General features: G+C 38.1%; 2 protein-coding genes across 2 annotated transcripts in view; one reads left to right on the top strand and one right to left on the bottom strand.

Annotated features, from left to right (window-relative positions):
• Positions 1-6: 6 nt before the first annotated feature.
• On the bottom strand, positions 7-9,794 carry gcfc2 (GC-rich sequence DNA-binding factor 2). Its single transcript, XM_008405777.2, has 17 exons — positions 9,435-9,794; positions 8,651-8,752; positions 7,951-8,217; positions 7,609-7,860; positions 7,359-7,459; positions 7,014-7,159; positions 5,945-6,128; positions 4,826-4,949; positions 4,473-4,512; positions 4,287-4,378; positions 3,068-3,267; positions 2,846-2,990; positions 1,491-1,612; positions 678-754; positions 489-555; positions 242-388; positions 7-174 (listed from the first exon to the last, which is right to left on the bottom strand). Exons 1-17 carry the CDS (start codon positions 9,745-9,747, stop codon positions 34-36), a joined length of 2,520 nt encoding a protein of 839 aa, XP_008403999.1. The 5' UTR covers positions 9,748-9,794; the 3' UTR covers positions 7-33.
• A 733-nt stretch (positions 9,795-10,527) lies between these two features.
• itsn2b (intersectin 2b) overlaps positions 10,528-17,847 on the top strand; it is a 44,998-nt gene continuing 37,678 nt past the window's right edge. The window contains exon 1 of the mRNA XM_008405778.2: positions 10,528-10,898. The gene's annotated coding sequence lies outside the window, so the exon portion shown is untranslated. The remainder of the gene's footprint in view (positions 10,899-17,847) is intronic.

The raw sequence follows: 17,847 nt of genomic DNA, 5'->3' as shown, positions 1-17,847 counted from the left end.
ACTGATGATCTCTACATAAAAACAGGTGCTGCATTACCTGCTGCTTGGATCTTCAGACGGCTGCTGTTTGCAGAGGCTGTGAACTTTCTGAACAATGTTGTTCCTGAAATTCTGTAGCTGAGGCAAACAGACGCTTTCTCCTTCAAACCAAGAGTCAGGCAGACATTCTGCAATCTGGAGCCAAAGAAAAGGTTACAAACAGATCCCAGGGTAAACTCTGYGTTTAGATATATTTAAATACCTTTCTGTGTGCAGAAACAACTCTGCTTGACAGCGTCYCACTAGACAAGGTGATCATCAGGTATCGGTTCAGCAGTTTGTCCAGCATTAGTTCTTTCAAAATGGACTCAGGAAGCAGCAGATCCCATTTCCCCATGTTCCCCAGCAGCTAATAAAGGCATAATATAATCCTGATTAGCTTAAAAAAAACTCAGCCTGGAATCATTTAAAGGCAACAACATTTAAAATCTAAGAGATATTTTAGTTACTTTTACAGCCATCCAGAACTGTTCGTCTCTGAAGCGGCGCTGAGGGGACAATCTGTCTTCCAGGAGCCTGGAAGGAAAAACAAATGAACCATTAGTGTGACTGAGATGATGATGCACAAAATAATCCAAAATGATCCTTTATAGACAAGGAATTTAATCCAATCAGATTAATGACTCTAGTATACTGACTTTTTTGGATACAAGGGGATAAAGACATCTTCATCTACRCAGCTTCTGAGCCTCTGAACCACTGCTTCAATAAATCCCTGCAAGAAACAGAAAATACAGTTCATCTCATGTATGTTTCATAGGCTGCATTCGCACAGCATGTGAATAAGACCCAAATCTGCTTTTCTGCCTATATGTGACCAATGTCTGGCCGTTTCACTGCAGTTTGAACATCCAAATTTCTTTTTTTCACCCTAAAATATACAATCTGTTGTACTAATTCGGATACATGTCCAATAGTTTTCAAAGCTTCTGCATTCTGATTGGTCAYGTTGCATTTTATCCAACTTCTATGTCGTCGATGTGAAACATGCATCATATTTCTGCACCATAAAAAGCCAGAGGCATTAAATCAGGATGAAAACAATGGATGAAAATTATAATTACGAACTTATGAAGAAAGTCTGGTCTGCTAAAGCAGATCACAATCAGACCACCTGTGTTTCTGACTACAAATTCAAACAGATTTCTTTACAAAAGCTGCAGTCAATGCTCCACAATGTTCTTTTTATTAGCTTTATTCATTTTGATATGATGTTGTCTGGTCTAATTGCTAAATAAACTTTAAACTGATGCATAAACGACTCCATTACTTCCACAAACAGTACACTGCTATGTGCAGTGCTGCACATAACCTCTGCGAATACGGGTCGCAGAAGTCTCACTGCAGTTTAATTAGTATTATGTAATTAGTATTAGTAAAAATAGAATTTCAGCAACAACAAAAAAAACTTTGGAATCGAGCATCAAAACCTAAATGTTTGTTGGCTTCACCTTCACAGGTTTACTCTGCTCGCCTTCAAAGATGGAGTAATCCTCCCTCAGCCTGTGGCAGACAGCAGACAGGCAGGTGGATTGTTGGTGGGAAAAAGGATCCCACACCAGCTCCACATGGCCTGTGCAGAAAAACACAAATTATTTATTCACTTGCCCTGACAGACAAAACGTACAGAAAGAGAAAACTCTCTGCTGGCAAAGATAGCAGCAGTACGATTTCACACTGCCGCACAGTGAAGCAGAGTCAGCAGCACTGTCGCCTTCCAGCTTAAATCCAAAATTTAAATCCCAGCTTGGGGTATTTTCTACATTCTACCTCATTTTCTGACATAAAAAATGATYGTCAGCAGATTTTGTACATTCTGTACAAAATAAGCTACATTAAAATTAGAAATATAAACATTGCTTGTTAATGTGAAATCCAACATCTCCACAATCTCTTTGTAGTCTCCTAAAACGTGTTAAGACCTTCTTTAAAAATGTTAGTCAAGCAGATGCATTTTAATTGCATTTAAACAAATATTACTGTGTTGTTTTGAATATGTGCAAAAAAGCATAATACAGCTTCAAAGTAGCCCACTGGTGCTACATCTCATAATTTAATCTTTGAGAATTAAATTATTCTCAAATAATTTAATTATTATTATCCAGTGTATATCTTTACACTGGATATACGAGTGTAAAGATATAAATGCACAGGAAGTAAGAGACATGTGGGGGAAGAAGGGTGGGAAAGTTGTTTTTCTTTCYATTTGTATGTTTTGTTTTTATTTTTGCTTTGTTTTTGTTCACTTTCATCTTTTCTCTGATGTTCAAATTATCCTTATGCAGTGAGCTTAAAAAGGTAATACTTTGGTCTGTGTTCCTGCTGCAAATATGCTTTTTATATTTTTAATTTACAATTAGAATAAAACCATGCACCTAAAAAATAAATAAAAATTAATAAAAAAAAAAAAAAGCATAATGCAATTTTTGAAGAATTGTGTTTGTGAAAAGCAGGGAAAAAAACTAAGTTTCCTTTGATTCCCTAAATTCTCTGAGCAAAGGTTGTATGCATTCTTCACTTAAACTAGTTACTGTGATTTGATTATGCACACTCAGTGGAAACTATGAAATTAATTTGTTCAATTAATGACTCCTGAAAGACTGGCTCTTAATTCTTCTAGWTACTGACCATTACGGATAATACCTGAGAAGGGAAACATGAAGTATTGTGAAAATAAAAAAGAAAACTACAGACAAAATGGTAAGCAATAGACAAAACAATTACAGACTACAGCTCATTAATTCACCTTTATATTATCTAAAAAGTTAACATTATCAGTAAAAGTTGAAGAGTGTGTRKTATTTACTGGTCATTTTGGGTAGAAGAGWCTTTTCCATGAYGTTAGAGAGCGTCTGTCTGTCTGTGTGCTCCAGCTCCTCATGGCCGTGTCCGTGACAAAATGTCTCCACTGCTGTGAACCACGGGAGGTTTTCAAATTCTCCATCGACATCCTGCGACMCAAACACAGAAAAGATCAACACCTCGACGTGTTTGGCCAAGCCTGATCGTTTACAATCTCTGCTCTCACTTTTAACGGGTTCCACATGAGCAGCTGATGCCTAACGATGGGGTTGAGCAGCTTGGGCAGACACAGAGAGATATAGGCATTGTGGAAGGAGTCAGAGTACGACCTCCTCCATTCTTCAAATCGAGACAGAATCTTTTTAACGTCGCAGAAGTCGTCTTGGACGTCAGCAAACACCGCCCGAGCTCTCGACTGGATATCAGCTGAAGAGAGAGCATAGAATCCATCCAGTGAAAACAAAAAAATAAGCACCTACAGTAAACTTTTAGCAAATAGAGTACAAACGCAACGTGCACTGTGGTAGGAAAGCAAACAATTAATTAATTGACTTATGGTTAATTATCAATAAGCAGTTTATTAGATTCAAAATTAGTTTCAATTGATTAACTAATTAAATTACGTAGCTTAGATCTTCCTCAAGTGTTGTAGTTTGGCCTCCAACCACTAGAGGGCGCCACTGATCATCCTAGCCCTTGATACAGGGACAAAGATRGCGGCCACAAACGGTCAAAACAGAGTCCGGTGTAGGATGAAAAATGCAATTTATGCGGTTCTGATTTGAAACAACTTAAGTTTCATCTTAATTGCGCAAATTCAACCGAACTACATCACGAAGCGACATAAACTTTTCAACCGAAAATGACTGATGTGCTACAAAGGCGAGGACGTGACGACAGAAAAGCGGAGGAGAAGACGGAGAAAATCTGTAACAGTGGGGGGGAAAAAAACATGATGCTAATAAGCAACGTTGATTTTGAGGGCTGTCGTGAGTTAAAGCGCTTCAAACAGCTAAGTTTTAACATTTCTTCAGGAGCAACCAAAGACTTAACTACTRTATGAACATCTGTGTCAATGGGGCATTAAATATTTCACAAATTTTAATCTTTTCATTTTTGTATTCAGCTACCTAAGATGTTTCTGCTATACTAACATAACAGTTATGTGAAATAATGTGAGAAAACCACAGTGTTTAATACAGCTGACACAAAATAATATTACATTTTAATTTCTTTTTTCTAAATTTTGCATATGAAAATTTTAGCACTTTTAATGTTGTGGAAAGACAGTTGCTCAGAAAACCCAAATTTTCAAGAAAATCAGTTAATTAGTTGACTTTAGATTAATTGATCATCGATAACRTGCATATCTGATCCATGGTATTGACAACTACTTCAGTTTGCTCCAAGTAAAGGCTCATAAAAGAGGTTCATTTGTTTTTCACCTATTGTCTCCTGAAGCTGCTCCTCTTCTTCTGCAGAAAGCTTTGCGTCTTCAGGCAAATTAAAATCTTCCTCTGGATTTCTGGCCACTTCACTGCAGGTTGCACACACAGAAAAATTAAAAGTAAGGACTATGCTTTTTCATAGAAAAAAGTTAAAACAGGAAAGTAATTTTAAATTTCACTAACCACTGAACATCAGAGCTGCCAGTCGGTTCCTCTGMGTTATCTACAAGAGACAAAGAGTTAGTTTAAATGTTTCATCACTTCCTGGATGTTTGGTTGTATAGCATAGAGCAGTCGTGTCAAACTCCAGTCCTCAAGGGCAGCTGTCCTGCAGTTTTTAGATGTGCCACAGGTACAAAAAACGCTGGAATGAAATGGCTTAATTACCTCCTTCTTGTGAAGACAAGTTCTCCAGCGCCTTGCTAATGACCTAATTATTATATTCAGGTGTGGTGCGGCAGAGTCACATCTAAAAGKTTTAGGTCAGTGGACCTCCAGGACTGGTTTGACACCTGTGGCAWAGAGCAACCACTTACWGCTGAGCTGCTGCAGGCGGTCAGCCTCCTCTTTTATCCTCTTTCGCCTCTGATCCAACAGCGCCTCCATGTGGTCAGACAACAGAGTGTGCATTTCCAGCTCCAAGGCATTGATTTCAATAATCTAAAGACAAGAAATTAGTGAGAGAAGCTTTAGTCGATTAAAAATAATGTATTAAAGGTGACCYATCATGCTTCCTTGATCAGGTTAGAATAGATCTATGGGTGGGGTGTGCTCTGGTGGTGCAGGGGTTAAGCACAACCCACATATGGAGGCCTTAGTCCTCAACGCAGCTGTCGCAAGTTTGATTCCAGGCCTTTGCGACCTTTGCTGCATGTCTTCCCCATCTCTCATTACCCACCTTCCTGTCAATTAACTATCAAATAAAGGCCACTAGAGCCAATAAAACCTTTTAAAAAAATAATAGATCTATGGGTGATACAAAATATGTTCATTACATTTTTTTGCACAGAATCATTCTTAGATAATGTGATTTTACTCTGGTCAGTTCTGAAAAAGAGTTCAAAATGGACAGAAAGAGCCATTTTTAGGGTCTCTGTTACTTTAAATCCCAATAAGCAGCTCCCAACTCAACGTTTTTACTCGCATGTGACGGTGGCTGCAAACAGTTGCACAGTTACACAACCGTACATCTTTGAAAAGGAGGAGTGGAGCCTCCTGCTCAACCAACAAGAATGCAGCAAGTGGTTTCTGGATAGTAAGTCAACAGCAAAACACTCGTCTTTACCAGCAGCCATTGTACAGCAGAAAAAACCAGCTGACCAAACATGCTGGAGCTCCACCTGAGTTGCTAYATAACGGGCTAGGCTTTGCTGGTCTTGCTAGGTGATGGACAATGCGCGTCGATTGTCAACAAGCAGGGAGGTTTTGAAATGGCTAATTTTCCAKACAGCAAAAAACATTAAGTTATTGCCAAAAATAACTTAAGTCATATAAAAATAAAAATATGTAAAATGTGAATTTTGCATAATATGTCCCCTTTAAATATCAGTAATAAATTTTATACTCCATACAGTGGAGAGTCAAGTCTTCTTTGTAAGTGACACATATTTTCATAATTTTTTCTAATAATGTTGATTTCCTTGGTGAAGTCAGACCTTCTCCTGCAGACATTCAACCAGGTTGTGGGCGTAGAGGATCATGGTTCTGTAAAACCTGAGCTGAGCCTCAGAGGAACTTTCCTCCAGCAGCTCTAATGAACTCTTGGCGTTCTCGGCGTCGCCCTCCATCCTCCTCAGCTCCGCCTGCCGYGCTCTGTACACCTCCTTCAGGGAGTCCAGTCTGGAGACAAAACACAATTAGGGGAAAAGTGATCTTATATTCGGTGAAACAAAAACACAAYCACACCTTAAAAATAATGCATTAGTCTGGAATAAAGAACGTCACAGGGAACGGAAACTTGAATGTTTGTATCCGAGAAATCGATTTTTATTTTCAGTAAATTTATGGCAAGTCCTTTAACTATCACTAAGCGTTGAAAGTATACATTTTTGTCCTTATCAGTGTAATTTCAAGATGTTTATGTTGCTTCTAAGGTATCTACAGGCTTCAACAGTTTTCCCTCACAGCTCTGAAATATTTCTGGCTCTGAAAATCAGGGAAAGAAAAAAAAACTGCTAGAAAATGTAGAAAACTTTACGGTAAATAAATGTTCAGCTTATTTAACTGAGCCACATTTCTTAATTATTTATTTGTTGCTGTGTTTGTAATTTTGTTTGTTTTATTAAAACATGTCTCTCTTGTAAATGAGATCTTGCATCTCAATGAGAACTTGTATAAATAAAAGTCAAATAAATAAATATTATTACTGTAACTGTTATTAAAAACACGTTTAGCTTATGTTATGCATTTTGAATTTTTGTGTAGACACCATTAACTATGGATCATTTTAAAAATCTGATTATAACAACTGATTTTAAAGATATTAAACACCTGGTTGTTATTTAGATAAATGTCACTACATTCTAACTTCAGTTCAGAAAAGCATCCATTAGTTTACTTTAGTCACATACAAACTGTAGTTTTTAACAGTGATTCTGCTAGTTGCAGCTACACCAAGGTTTGAAGTGAAAATACATTAAACCCGCATTAATTTATGTCTGAATCAGTGTGATGGTGGATTGTTATGATGTAAGTGCAGGCCTTGTAAATGAGAGGAAAACTAACTTTTTAGTGATCCTTTTCTTCACCGTTGAGACAGAAACAAGAGGAAGGGTCTTTGGGATCTTAGCCCCTGTTAGTCTCTTTTTGTGTCCTCCTCTGTCTGGCCTGCTGCTGCTGCTATAGCTGCTGCACTCGCTGCCTGACGGACTCTTGAGAAGGAAAAAAAAAAAGAGACTTTCTGTTAAAAAAAACGTTTTCCAATTAATAGTCAAACTTGACAACAGGAACAGAATTAGAGGGACAAAGCGAATGAGGAGATCACACTGGACAAGAAAATAAAACAGAAACAGACATGAATAAAGAGCAGAAAATGAAGAAGAATGGGAAGAAACAGTTTGTTTTTTTCACCTGTTCCCCTGGTCGTCTCTTGACTCCCTTTCCAATCTGTGTCTGCTCCCAAAGATCCTGCTCCTCCTCATCACTTCCTGACAGACTTCCGTCACTTCCTCCTCAAAAATATAAACCAGACAACACTGCATCTTTTTTTTTGCATTTACTTACATTTTTTTCCCACCTCTGAACAGATGCTTTTTATTTTATTTACTGAAGCTCACAGTATCTCTGGTTGCTCTCTCTCACGGTATCACCTCGTCTTTACCTAGTTTCTCTGCAATCCTCTCCCTGATGCTCTTCATTCGTGGGGCGAACTCGATTCTTCTCTCATGGTCGTCTGGCTCATCGTCGTCGTCATTTTCAACTCTGTCCTCTTCATCGTCTCGGCTGTAGTGATCGGGGGTGCTGCCAGCGGAGCTCCGGCCATCCCTACCCAACGGTATGAACTCCTTCTGGGCTCGCGCCGCGCGCCGCTGCCTCCTGGCCGCGTGTATCTCCTCTGCTCTAGGGATAACGGCTGAGTAGCCAAAAGTTAGACAGACTTTGAGCACGCCTTCTCCATCACAACTTCCTTCAATAAATACATTCAGTAAACATGAAGACATACTTGGTTTGGCAGCAGAGCAGCTGGAGTCAGTGTTGGAGCTACTTGCAGGTGATCTGGCAAAACCTCCATCACTATCATTGTCACCATCGTTACTGCTGATGTCGTCGTCGTCGTCGTCGTCATCGTCACCATCATCATCATCATCATCGTTATCATCATCATCGTTATCATCATCATCATCATCACTATGCTGAGAATACGGTGAAGCCTCACTGCTGTCTACATGACTGGGAGAAACAGATGGTGGGGCATCTGTACCACCAGAAGCTGGAAGACATGCAGCGCAGAAGAAATTTGATCAACACACAATGATTATAGGTAGAGCTACAGATAAATTATTTTAGTATTCAGATATTCTGATGATTATTCAGAAAAAATGGCACATTCTGCAGATTTTTTAAGCTTATTAGAGTATTAGGAATACATTAAAAGAAGCAAATGTACAAACAAGATGAGTATTCTAATATAAAATAAGATGAGTATTTTAAAATGTAACATTTTTTACAGAATTTGAACCAGGTGAAGCTATAACTATGACACTTGAGTAGTTTACATACAAAGAAGGTTTTTATTTTTTTTACCTCAAAAGCAAATTGTATATATTTTTAAAAAGATAAATATTGATCTGGACTTAATTTAGGTTCATATACATTTAGAGGAAGGAGGAATCGGAAAATGGAGAACATTTTGGTGGTTTTACCTTTGGTGCGGCTCGGCTTGGTGGGGGGAATCTCCTTCTTCCTGGCTTGAAACACCACAGCTTTATCAGAGGACCTCTTTAGTTTAAAAGATGATTCTTCTGCTACAAGAAGAAGAAATGAAAAGTTTTTAGTTGACATTCTGAGCATTATGCATGTACCTAATCCAACTTTAATCTAATTGGTCTGCAACCTTTATAATCCTAAGAGCCATATTTGCCTCCAGTGTAGTGAATTAAGACTTGTTTAGAATAGCAAATGTACTTCTTTATTTTTTAAATAAAAGGCTACTTTTAAAAATGTGTTATTTCAAAGATTCACATTTTAGATCTCTTTTTGGGTTTCAGTATAAAGATGATTGATCTCGTTCTTTTTGTGGAAGTTAATGAAAATGGAAAAAAAGCACATAATTTCCAACTTAATTCTGAAATAAAATAGATCTCAAAACAATATTACTGGTATTTTTAGACTCATTATGTTATGGAAAATCAACGCAACACATGGAAAAACTGCATAAACGAGCATTTGGTGCTAAAATTTATATTTAGTTGATTCTTTGCTGAGTCATTGTGGATGTTGAAGACCCCTGTTCTAAATCGGAAGACTATTTCAGTCAAAGAAATAGCCGATACATGCTTTTGTCACATGTATTGACAATGTGATTTATACTTGTAATGTGAAAAGTTCAAGAGATATGAATATGAAACGTGTATGTCCGTTGCCATCTTCCAACTGTCAATGACGGAAAATATTTATTTATTCAATTTAGCGCATTAATTTAGCTACCTTCTTTATCGTCTGTAAAACTAAGGACGGAGCTTTTTGTCKTCTTTGTTCCATCTTTATCATCTCTGTCCTCCGTCACTTCCAGCGCCTCGGCCGCGGCTTCTCCATCACTGCTGTCCGCCTGAGGAGGTGTCGCTTCCCGCTTGGAACTGCAGGAGATGCCGCGGCTCTGTGCCGCTTTGGGAGGCTTGTTTATCACCGAYGGAGCCTCCTCGGGTTCATCTCCTTCTCCGCCGTTCTTCTGTTGGTCCTCATCCTCGCTGGAGCTCTGTTTTCTCTGGCGAAAGTTCCTCCGTGGCTTCTTGTTGAACATTTCTGTCTACACAACGGTCTGTCATACGTTACTTCTGACGTTTGTGGTAAAATGTCGCAAAGTAGCAGCAATGCACCATGGGTAATGTAGTAAACAAGCGTTTATTGTGGTAAACAAGCGTAAGCTAGCTACATTTAAAAGAAAATTGATCATATAGTTTATAAGAGTTTCTCATAACTACTCCAGGTTTGAAAAATGTGTCATAAAAAGTTAATTTGGGGTCTCAAATATCAGTAAAAACCTAGTAGAAGACGGTAGAAGTTAGTGATGCTGTGGTGATGCCAAATCAAATTGATTTTTTTTTTCTTTTTAACATTAATTCAGTTGCTTATGAGTGATGTGGGACCTCTAATTTTTTGTGCTTCCAAGTTTCCAGGCAGGGGACACACTGGCACTCCAAAAGGAGGGCTAGGTGGGGCCATGACTCCCACTTGAAAAATGTTGACCAATAGTCTCCACCAATAGTGGCAGGGTGTGGGAGCAGACATCTTGTTATGTTCTTCAATCAAGAAATAAATGCACAACCCAATAAATCTATCTATCTATCTATCTATCTATCTATCTATCTATCTATCTATCTATCTATCTATCTATCTATTTGATTTATTTAATGCTTGTTTTATTTCTTTGTTTTTTTAAGTTGTGCTCTCCCCCACCCAAAAAAAAAAAAATTCAATTTGCTGCCCCTTTAAATATTGTCTGGGGCCGCCACTGAATGGCAGTTTTCCTCTGTAAAAAATAGGGATGAAATCAGTAAATTCCTCCTTTAACATGAAGAAATGACAGTCCTGTCTGTGCTGCTGTGTCCTTTGTCTCTCTATGTCCCGTCCTCTCCCCTGTGTGTCCATCTGTGGAGCTGGTATCCCTCCCTTTCTCTCCGTCTCCTCCCACCGCGGTCGGTCGGACGTTAACTGAGCCCCGCTGCCTCCGGTGAACACTCGTCGTCGTCAGCCATGTTGTTGGTGTGACACACGGAGCTGTCAGCAACAGGTTCCCAGAGTTTACCAGTGTGGGTAAAACTCACCAGCCTCGACTCTCCGTGGACAGTAAACTTGACAGCGTGTCCGAGAAATCGCCCAGAAGTGTTGAGGGATACTTTTGAGGCGGCTCGGAAGTTGGCGTTTTCTAAGGTTTGACCGTGGGAGTGAAAGGTACGCGAGCGAAACTGCTTGTCTAAGCACGACTGTAACTTTGATGTTAGCTTTGTAAAGAACTAAAACGATGTCTTTTAACTTTTATTTATACTATGAACTATAAATAGTCCCGGCGTGTTTGCTTGTGTCGCAACTTTTGATTCCAGGAAATATGTTGTAAAAATGATGTTTGTAGGGAGTGATGCATCTCTTCTCTGCTGATTCCCAAACTGGCTGGAGCTGTAGTTCGGTTAGCTAGCTAAGTTCTGTTCTCATTAGCCTGATACGTTCGTGGACTATTGCAGGTTCGGTGTGGATGGGTTCACTTTTTAAAGTGAAGATCAGGCCTGTTGCTGGAAAGTTTGCAAAGGCAGATTTGCCGGAAAGTCTTTTAAATTCCTCTCGGTTGAAACGAGTCAAACAGGTTGCAGGTCTCAGTGAGTGGTGACAAGTGATCAGGGAATGTAACTCTATCAGTTCATCAACAGACACATAGAGGCCGGCGGATTGTCTGCAGAAAGGAGAGGTCKGTAGAGTGACTGTGCAGGTTTGGCTTTGATATTCAGCCTGATGTGAGCTTTCAAAGCCAGGATAGGATAAACATAATCCCAATCCTAATCTTAAAATATGTTAATAAAACTTTCAAAAGGGTTTAAAACAGCCTCTTAATTTAAATTTTAAAATACTTTATGTATTCTGAAGGAAAATTAAAGTATCTTCAAAAGAGTTGCTGTGGATGGTGATGCTGTGGGGATTAAGGATCTCTGGTAGCAGTCAGTCTAGCAGCAAATTTGAAGAGGCCTCTGAYCAAAGGCTGTTTCTGTCTCGTGGCTAGCTGTGTTTCCATTACAAATGTGGGCAAATCTTTGTCTATATTCTGCTAATGACAAACCAAAAAACAACTACAATTGCAGTGTTTCCATTAAATAAAAGTCACATGTGAATAAGCTGGTTCATGTGATTAGTTGTTAAAAATCATGGCGGCGACAGATATAAACAGTTACCGTATTTTCCGCACTATAAGGCGCACCTAAAAACCTTCAATTTCTTCAAAAGCCGACAGTGCGCCTTATAATCCGGTGCGCCTTRTATATGGACCRATATTGAGCMACAACAGGTCTAGCAACTACGKTAAGCAGTCGCCGACTTCATTTTGCCCGTAGAAGAAGCAGTGCGCGGTGCATGCTGGGATAGTTGTCAGAACGCTGGTTTGTTAATAAAGTTTGACTGACCTATCTACCTACCGACCGTCTAGAACCAGGTCGTCTGCAGGTCATTTAGCACCACGTTCTCCACAAACATGCTGTGCGCGAACGGAGAAGTGTGACCATCGTCCGGCCACGCCCCGGCCCAGTCGCGGAAGGCTTTCTTCGCTGACCAGAGTCAGACTGTTTTGTTGACATTCCATTTAGTCCATCTAGTGGATGCATAACGTAACTCCAGCCTCTACCGTAGCGTCTATTCTGTGCGCCTTTTAATGCTTTATATATGAAAAAAGTTTTAAAATAGGCCATTCATTGAAGGTGCGCCTTATAATCCGGTGCGCCTTATAGTGCGGAAAATACGATACATGATACATAAGGCTGCACCGATTTATCGGCCAGCCGATTTCCTTAATTTTAGGAGCTGGGAGATTGGCTGCTACTTGCATGTGAAGCCGATCTTATTTATTTCAGCAAAGGTCTAAAACTTTACTACTGTCCTCTTTTGGACTCTTGTTAGAGAGGTTTGACTGATAGATTGGCCCATCAGGTGACGTCTGCACATTTGTTGTTAACAATAGTAGATTTTCTTAAGTTTGGGGGATCGGTGATCGGCTGAAACTTGCATGTGAAGCCAATCTTATCCATCAATTTTTTCATCTTCTGCAAAGGTCTTAAAATCAACCACTGTCCTCTTCTGCTCTCCTGTTAGAGAGGTTTGACTGACAGACCATTTGCAGTTAACAATAGTCACCATACTGTTGCCAACTCATCGATTTCTTTCCTATATTTAGATTAGTTGGGTTTATACAGATGTTTCTTAATAATTTCTTTATTTTCCATCAAAGCTGTGTGAGTTTTAGCTATATAATTAATAAAATATTTGTCCGTATGTCGAAATATCTGCATTGTGTAACTGAAGCAGAGAAGCTGTGTCAGCAGTATGGTTGTGGGTAGAAAAATATACTTGGTAAATATGTTATCAGCCTTTATAGCGACATTGGCCCAAAGGGTATCAGACAGAGAATGTCTTGCCTTGAAATAAGTTTGGATTCAGCCAGAATGATTTTTTAAATCAAAAATCATAGCGTAATCCTAAAATTAAGAGAGAAATTCTTCTCAATATTTGCAGGAATCTGGATCTGAGTTGGTCTGGTTAAGCATGAACACAGCTGTAGTTTTTCTATACAAGTATTTGAAAACTTTAGCTGACTTTTTTTTTATTTAACCAAACTCTGCTCAACTTCCAGTAAGTGTTTGGTTCAACATCTGACTTAGCTTTTCTGGTGTTTTTATTTTTTTATTGTGGTTAGAGTGTTTTTATTAAATTAGACCACAATCAGAGAGACTGATTATTTTATAGCAGATAGATCAAACTGTAATGTGCTGTTATGTTTCACTTGTACTCATTATATTGCAATAATCTACAAGTTTACAATCTCATAAACATAAAGCCGTGGAAATGCAAAACAACCACTGAAAGACAAAATGAGTTATTTAAAATAACAAAATGCACAAATTAACCAAATCAGAGACATAGCTTAACCCAAAATAACCAGCTAAAACATGAAAAACTGGGAGAAAAATATCCCATCCAAAATAAGTCACGTTAACTATAAAGAGAGGGGCTGGATAATTTTCATTTGAGCAAGACATAAACGGGTCACAAATTAAAGATGTGCCAAACAATCAGCCTTAGATTTGAATCTGTTGTTATTCTTGACCTGTTTGGTCCGAATATCCATTATTCATACTCCATAAATCTTTGATATGTCAAAAATAAAAAATTGCCACTATTCACACACTAAAAGTATATGTAGGGTATTTCTTGATGTTCTTTGTTGGATTTAAGACTCTTTTTATATAGCCTGTAGTAGATGCAGTGTCGTTGATTGTTGTCCATATCGGTCTCAATATGGAATCAGCAGCTTTCACGTGAAAATGCTCAGTTATCTGTTGAATAATCATCTTTTTATGGGATAAATCCTCTAAAAACCTGATATTCTACATTTTCCTCATATTTTTATCAAAATTTTGCTAGCTTTATGATAGTTGGTGAGTTTCTCAGAAACATACTTTTCAGAAACCTTCAAATGTTGTTGCCACAATAAAAGCAGATAATGTTGATCAAGCATTGCAATATGTCCACAGAATGGCTGGAAAACCTGTTTAAAATACCATTTTTCTTTTCTCTCTCTTCACTTTATGTGAAAATCAGGGTGGGTCAAAGCAGGGAAGGGCAAGCCTTGCCTCTTAAAAAAACAGAATCCAGCAGAACAAACAGTGAAGCTAGTCCAATGTTTTAAACCTCAATCCAAGCCTAGCAAACACCACTGCTGGATTTCTGCCGTTTGTGGTAAAATGTGAAAATTTGATGTTTTTTGGTGAATTTTTGTCACTGAAATGAGTGAAAAGATAAATGAGACGCTCTCAGAAGGATAAGTCATCAAGCAGAAATAGTGTTGTGGTTTAAGCTGATGTCATTATTATGAGGTCAGTGTGAGAGGCGGCTGAATTTAAATTTTTTTTTTCATTTCAATAAAATAGCCAGTCAGACAGCACTTGTTTCTGAGAAAATATTAATTAAGAGGCAATAGAGCACAAACGGCTGTTTATTATTTGCTCAAATTATTAGATTTGGTTAGAGAAAAAGAAAAGGAAAAACACTGGAAAAATGCTGTAATTTTTTATTTTCGATACTTTTCTGGGTCAAATCTGAAAGAGAAAAAGCAAATTAAGCAGAAAGGGGAGATAACAGGGAAATGTACATGTTCAGCTCTGCTGCTGCTGCTGAAGCAGATAAGGTCAGAGCCAGCTGAGATATTTATCCAACACTTCTCTGTTGTGTGTATGTGGTGGGTTAAAGACAAAAGTCCCGGTCTGAAGCAGAACCAATACAGGCGAGGTTTGGCCATGAAACCAGATCAAACGTAGAGACGGAGACCACTCTCTGAGGAAGTGGGGTGTTTATTTTACCGCCGCTGCACGAGTTCACCAAGAAGCTTCCTGTGACTTTGGAAAAAACGACTTTCAACTCTTCAGTGCATTGAAGTAAATAAGTTTGCTTATGTAGGCCTTATTAATGATGTGTAACTTCAGCTAAAAATGGCATTTGTTGAGTATTGCTGTGTTATTAGTTAGTTTCTGTATAATAATGCTTAATTTAGAGGGGATATGAAAATGAAAGATGGACTTACCCGGTTTTTATTGGTCAGTTTCCAAAAGTATTTGAAGTCTGAGGTCTTTATTCAGATTTTTGACTAATATCTACTTTTTTTTTTTTTTTTTTTTTAAGAATAGTGCAGGGGCGTCAAATTTTCATTTTGGGCCAAATAAAAAAATCTGAATGTTCTTAAAGGGCCGATTGTGCCAGAATCTATTGATAAAACCAATTAAACTAATTGGAACAGCTATTTATTAAAAAGTCAATAAATAGCTGTTCCTCCAGGATTCTGTGATTTTTTTTTTTTTTTTTCCAATCAAAATTATGGATTTTGTGGTACCAAGTTAGAAATGTTTAGGAATTTTTACAGCATTTGTCCAAATGCATGATGTTAAATATGACATTTTACTGAAACTGGCTGTCTTTGACGTTTGATCAGTGGGGATACACAAAGATTAGAAAATATGCAAACAATGTTTATGTGAGTGAGAGTTCAGTGACAGAAATAAATGCATTCAGAGTTATGATGCGTTTTATTTTACCGCTACATGCTACTAGCATGTAGCGACTAGCCACAGTGGATTTGCAGTGGCTAGTCGCTACATGCTAAAGCGTACCGATTAGTTTAGGAGCCTCAGATATGAAAAGGGTTTTGCACATTTGACATTTATTTGTTTTTACGTATTTAAGGGAGTATATACTTGTTAATATTCCCACTCTTTATCCACCGACATAATCCTACATTTACTACATGTAGAATCCAGACGTATAACAATAAAAGTGTTTCAAATCAAACATGGATCTGGTGCAGACAAAACACACATTTTATCAGTGTAAACAATAATTTAGTCCATTCAGATGTATTCATCTGCAGCCTTGTGCAATTTCTGCTTTTGGTAATTTTGCATAATAATTTCTTTAGTAATCCGCAACAGGATAGGTTGCACTACTCTGCTTCATTGCTTCACTATTTGGTAKCCGTCAGCTGATGAACATTTTCTTCAGCGCTGTTTGTTTTTAGTGTAATTAGAAAGAARGCACTGCGTCACTGCTGGTGCACAAGAGAAAGTTGGCTTTCATAGAAAGTGGAGCTCCAGTAGCTGACCATTGCCCTGATTCCATCTGACTTTATCGTGATGCAAATAGTGACTCATTCAGCAGATCAAGACCTCAGTGTAGACTCGGAGGAAAAGCGCAGGATGGTTTCTGAAAGTATTTGCATGAGGTTTGCAAAGCTGCGTCTGCTCCTGAAGTCRGCTGTTCTGTAGGTCAGGAAAACACAAAACCTCAAAGCRGCGATTCATTAAAAATYCTACAGTGTAATATTCTCATTAGCTCATCAGTCTCACAGYGCAAGACTGATCACTCCATGCATTAAAAACCTCAGAGSTCCGTTTACTTCAGCTCTGGCGAGACAGAAAATGCTCCAGACTCATACTGGATGGATACTTGTATTTTGTTTAATGCTCCCTGTATTTGAACATATTGATTATAAAGCAGTAAAAAGCATCTTAGTTGGCCTGACCTTCTTGCTGATTTAGTAGATCTACCCAGACACTGACTCATGCTACCTGATGTCAGAGAGACTTTTCAACTGTTGGATGCTGCAGTTGGTTGGAGAAAATCCCAAACCAGTTAATTTTATTGTAGCTATGATTAAATCTGATGTCAAACAGTGGAGAAGAGAACTCTGGTTATTATGTAATATTATCTGTTAACCATAAGGTCCTTATTGCAAAGTCATCAGGGTTTCTTCTGTTGTATTATAAGCCTGGYGGGCTTCCAGRCTTTACTTGCTCCCCCACCAGGCTAAGCATTGTTTTTGTTTATTTAAGGTTTCTTTTAGGTTTCCATTTTATTAGGACTTTATAGTTGGGAWTCAGGTATTGTGAATAATATCTTCCAATAACACTAGTSATATTTACACATTTTGTGTCAACTTTAAACAAATTTTCAACTTAAAAACGGAGTAGGCCGCTAGCGCATCTTCCGGGCTTAGCGAGCTTTATGTAGGAAACCGTGGTCATCATGATTTAAGCTGTATTTAGGCCTGTCATGATGAGCAATAAATMAATTAATCACATCGTAAATTAAAACAATAATAATTTCCATTTGTATGACATATYGTTTTTCACAAAAGCTGGATGAGGATGAAGTCTAGTGCTTTAGTCTCAACTAAACATATTTCTGAAGGACAAGTATGTTTACAGAGACTTCATAATTCATTTAATTTTTTTATTTGTTTGTTTATTTGTTTTGGATATTTAAAATGTCTTCCCAGTTCCTGCGTTAAATGTTCTTCAGAATTTAAAGTGTTTCGAAATTTGAGGATGTTTTCTTGCATTATTATGATGTCATTACCATTATGTTAATTGAAAATTGTTTGAAAACAATATTACCATTTATCGCAATAACTTCTGGGACAATTTAAAATTTGTGATTGTGACAGGTCTAGTTGTATCAAATGGAAAAAATTGGTGAAATTATATGTGCATATTAGAAACATTTTGCTAGCATAGTTGACATTTTCTGTAATTGTTAGCAATAATGTTGGAGTACCTCAAGGCTCTACATTTGACCCTCTGATTTTTTTTTTGTTTAT

The sequence above is a fragment of the Poecilia reticulata genome, linkage group LG3 (genome assembly GCF_000633615.1).
Source record: "Poecilia reticulata strain Guanapo linkage group LG3, Guppy_female_1.0+MT, whole genome shotgun sequence".
NCBI lineage: Eukaryota > Metazoa > Chordata > Actinopteri > Cyprinodontiformes > Poeciliidae > Poecilia > Poecilia reticulata.
The sequence above is the reverse complement of the archived record's forward strand: the minus strand, read 5'-3'. Positions and strand labels throughout refer to the sequence as shown.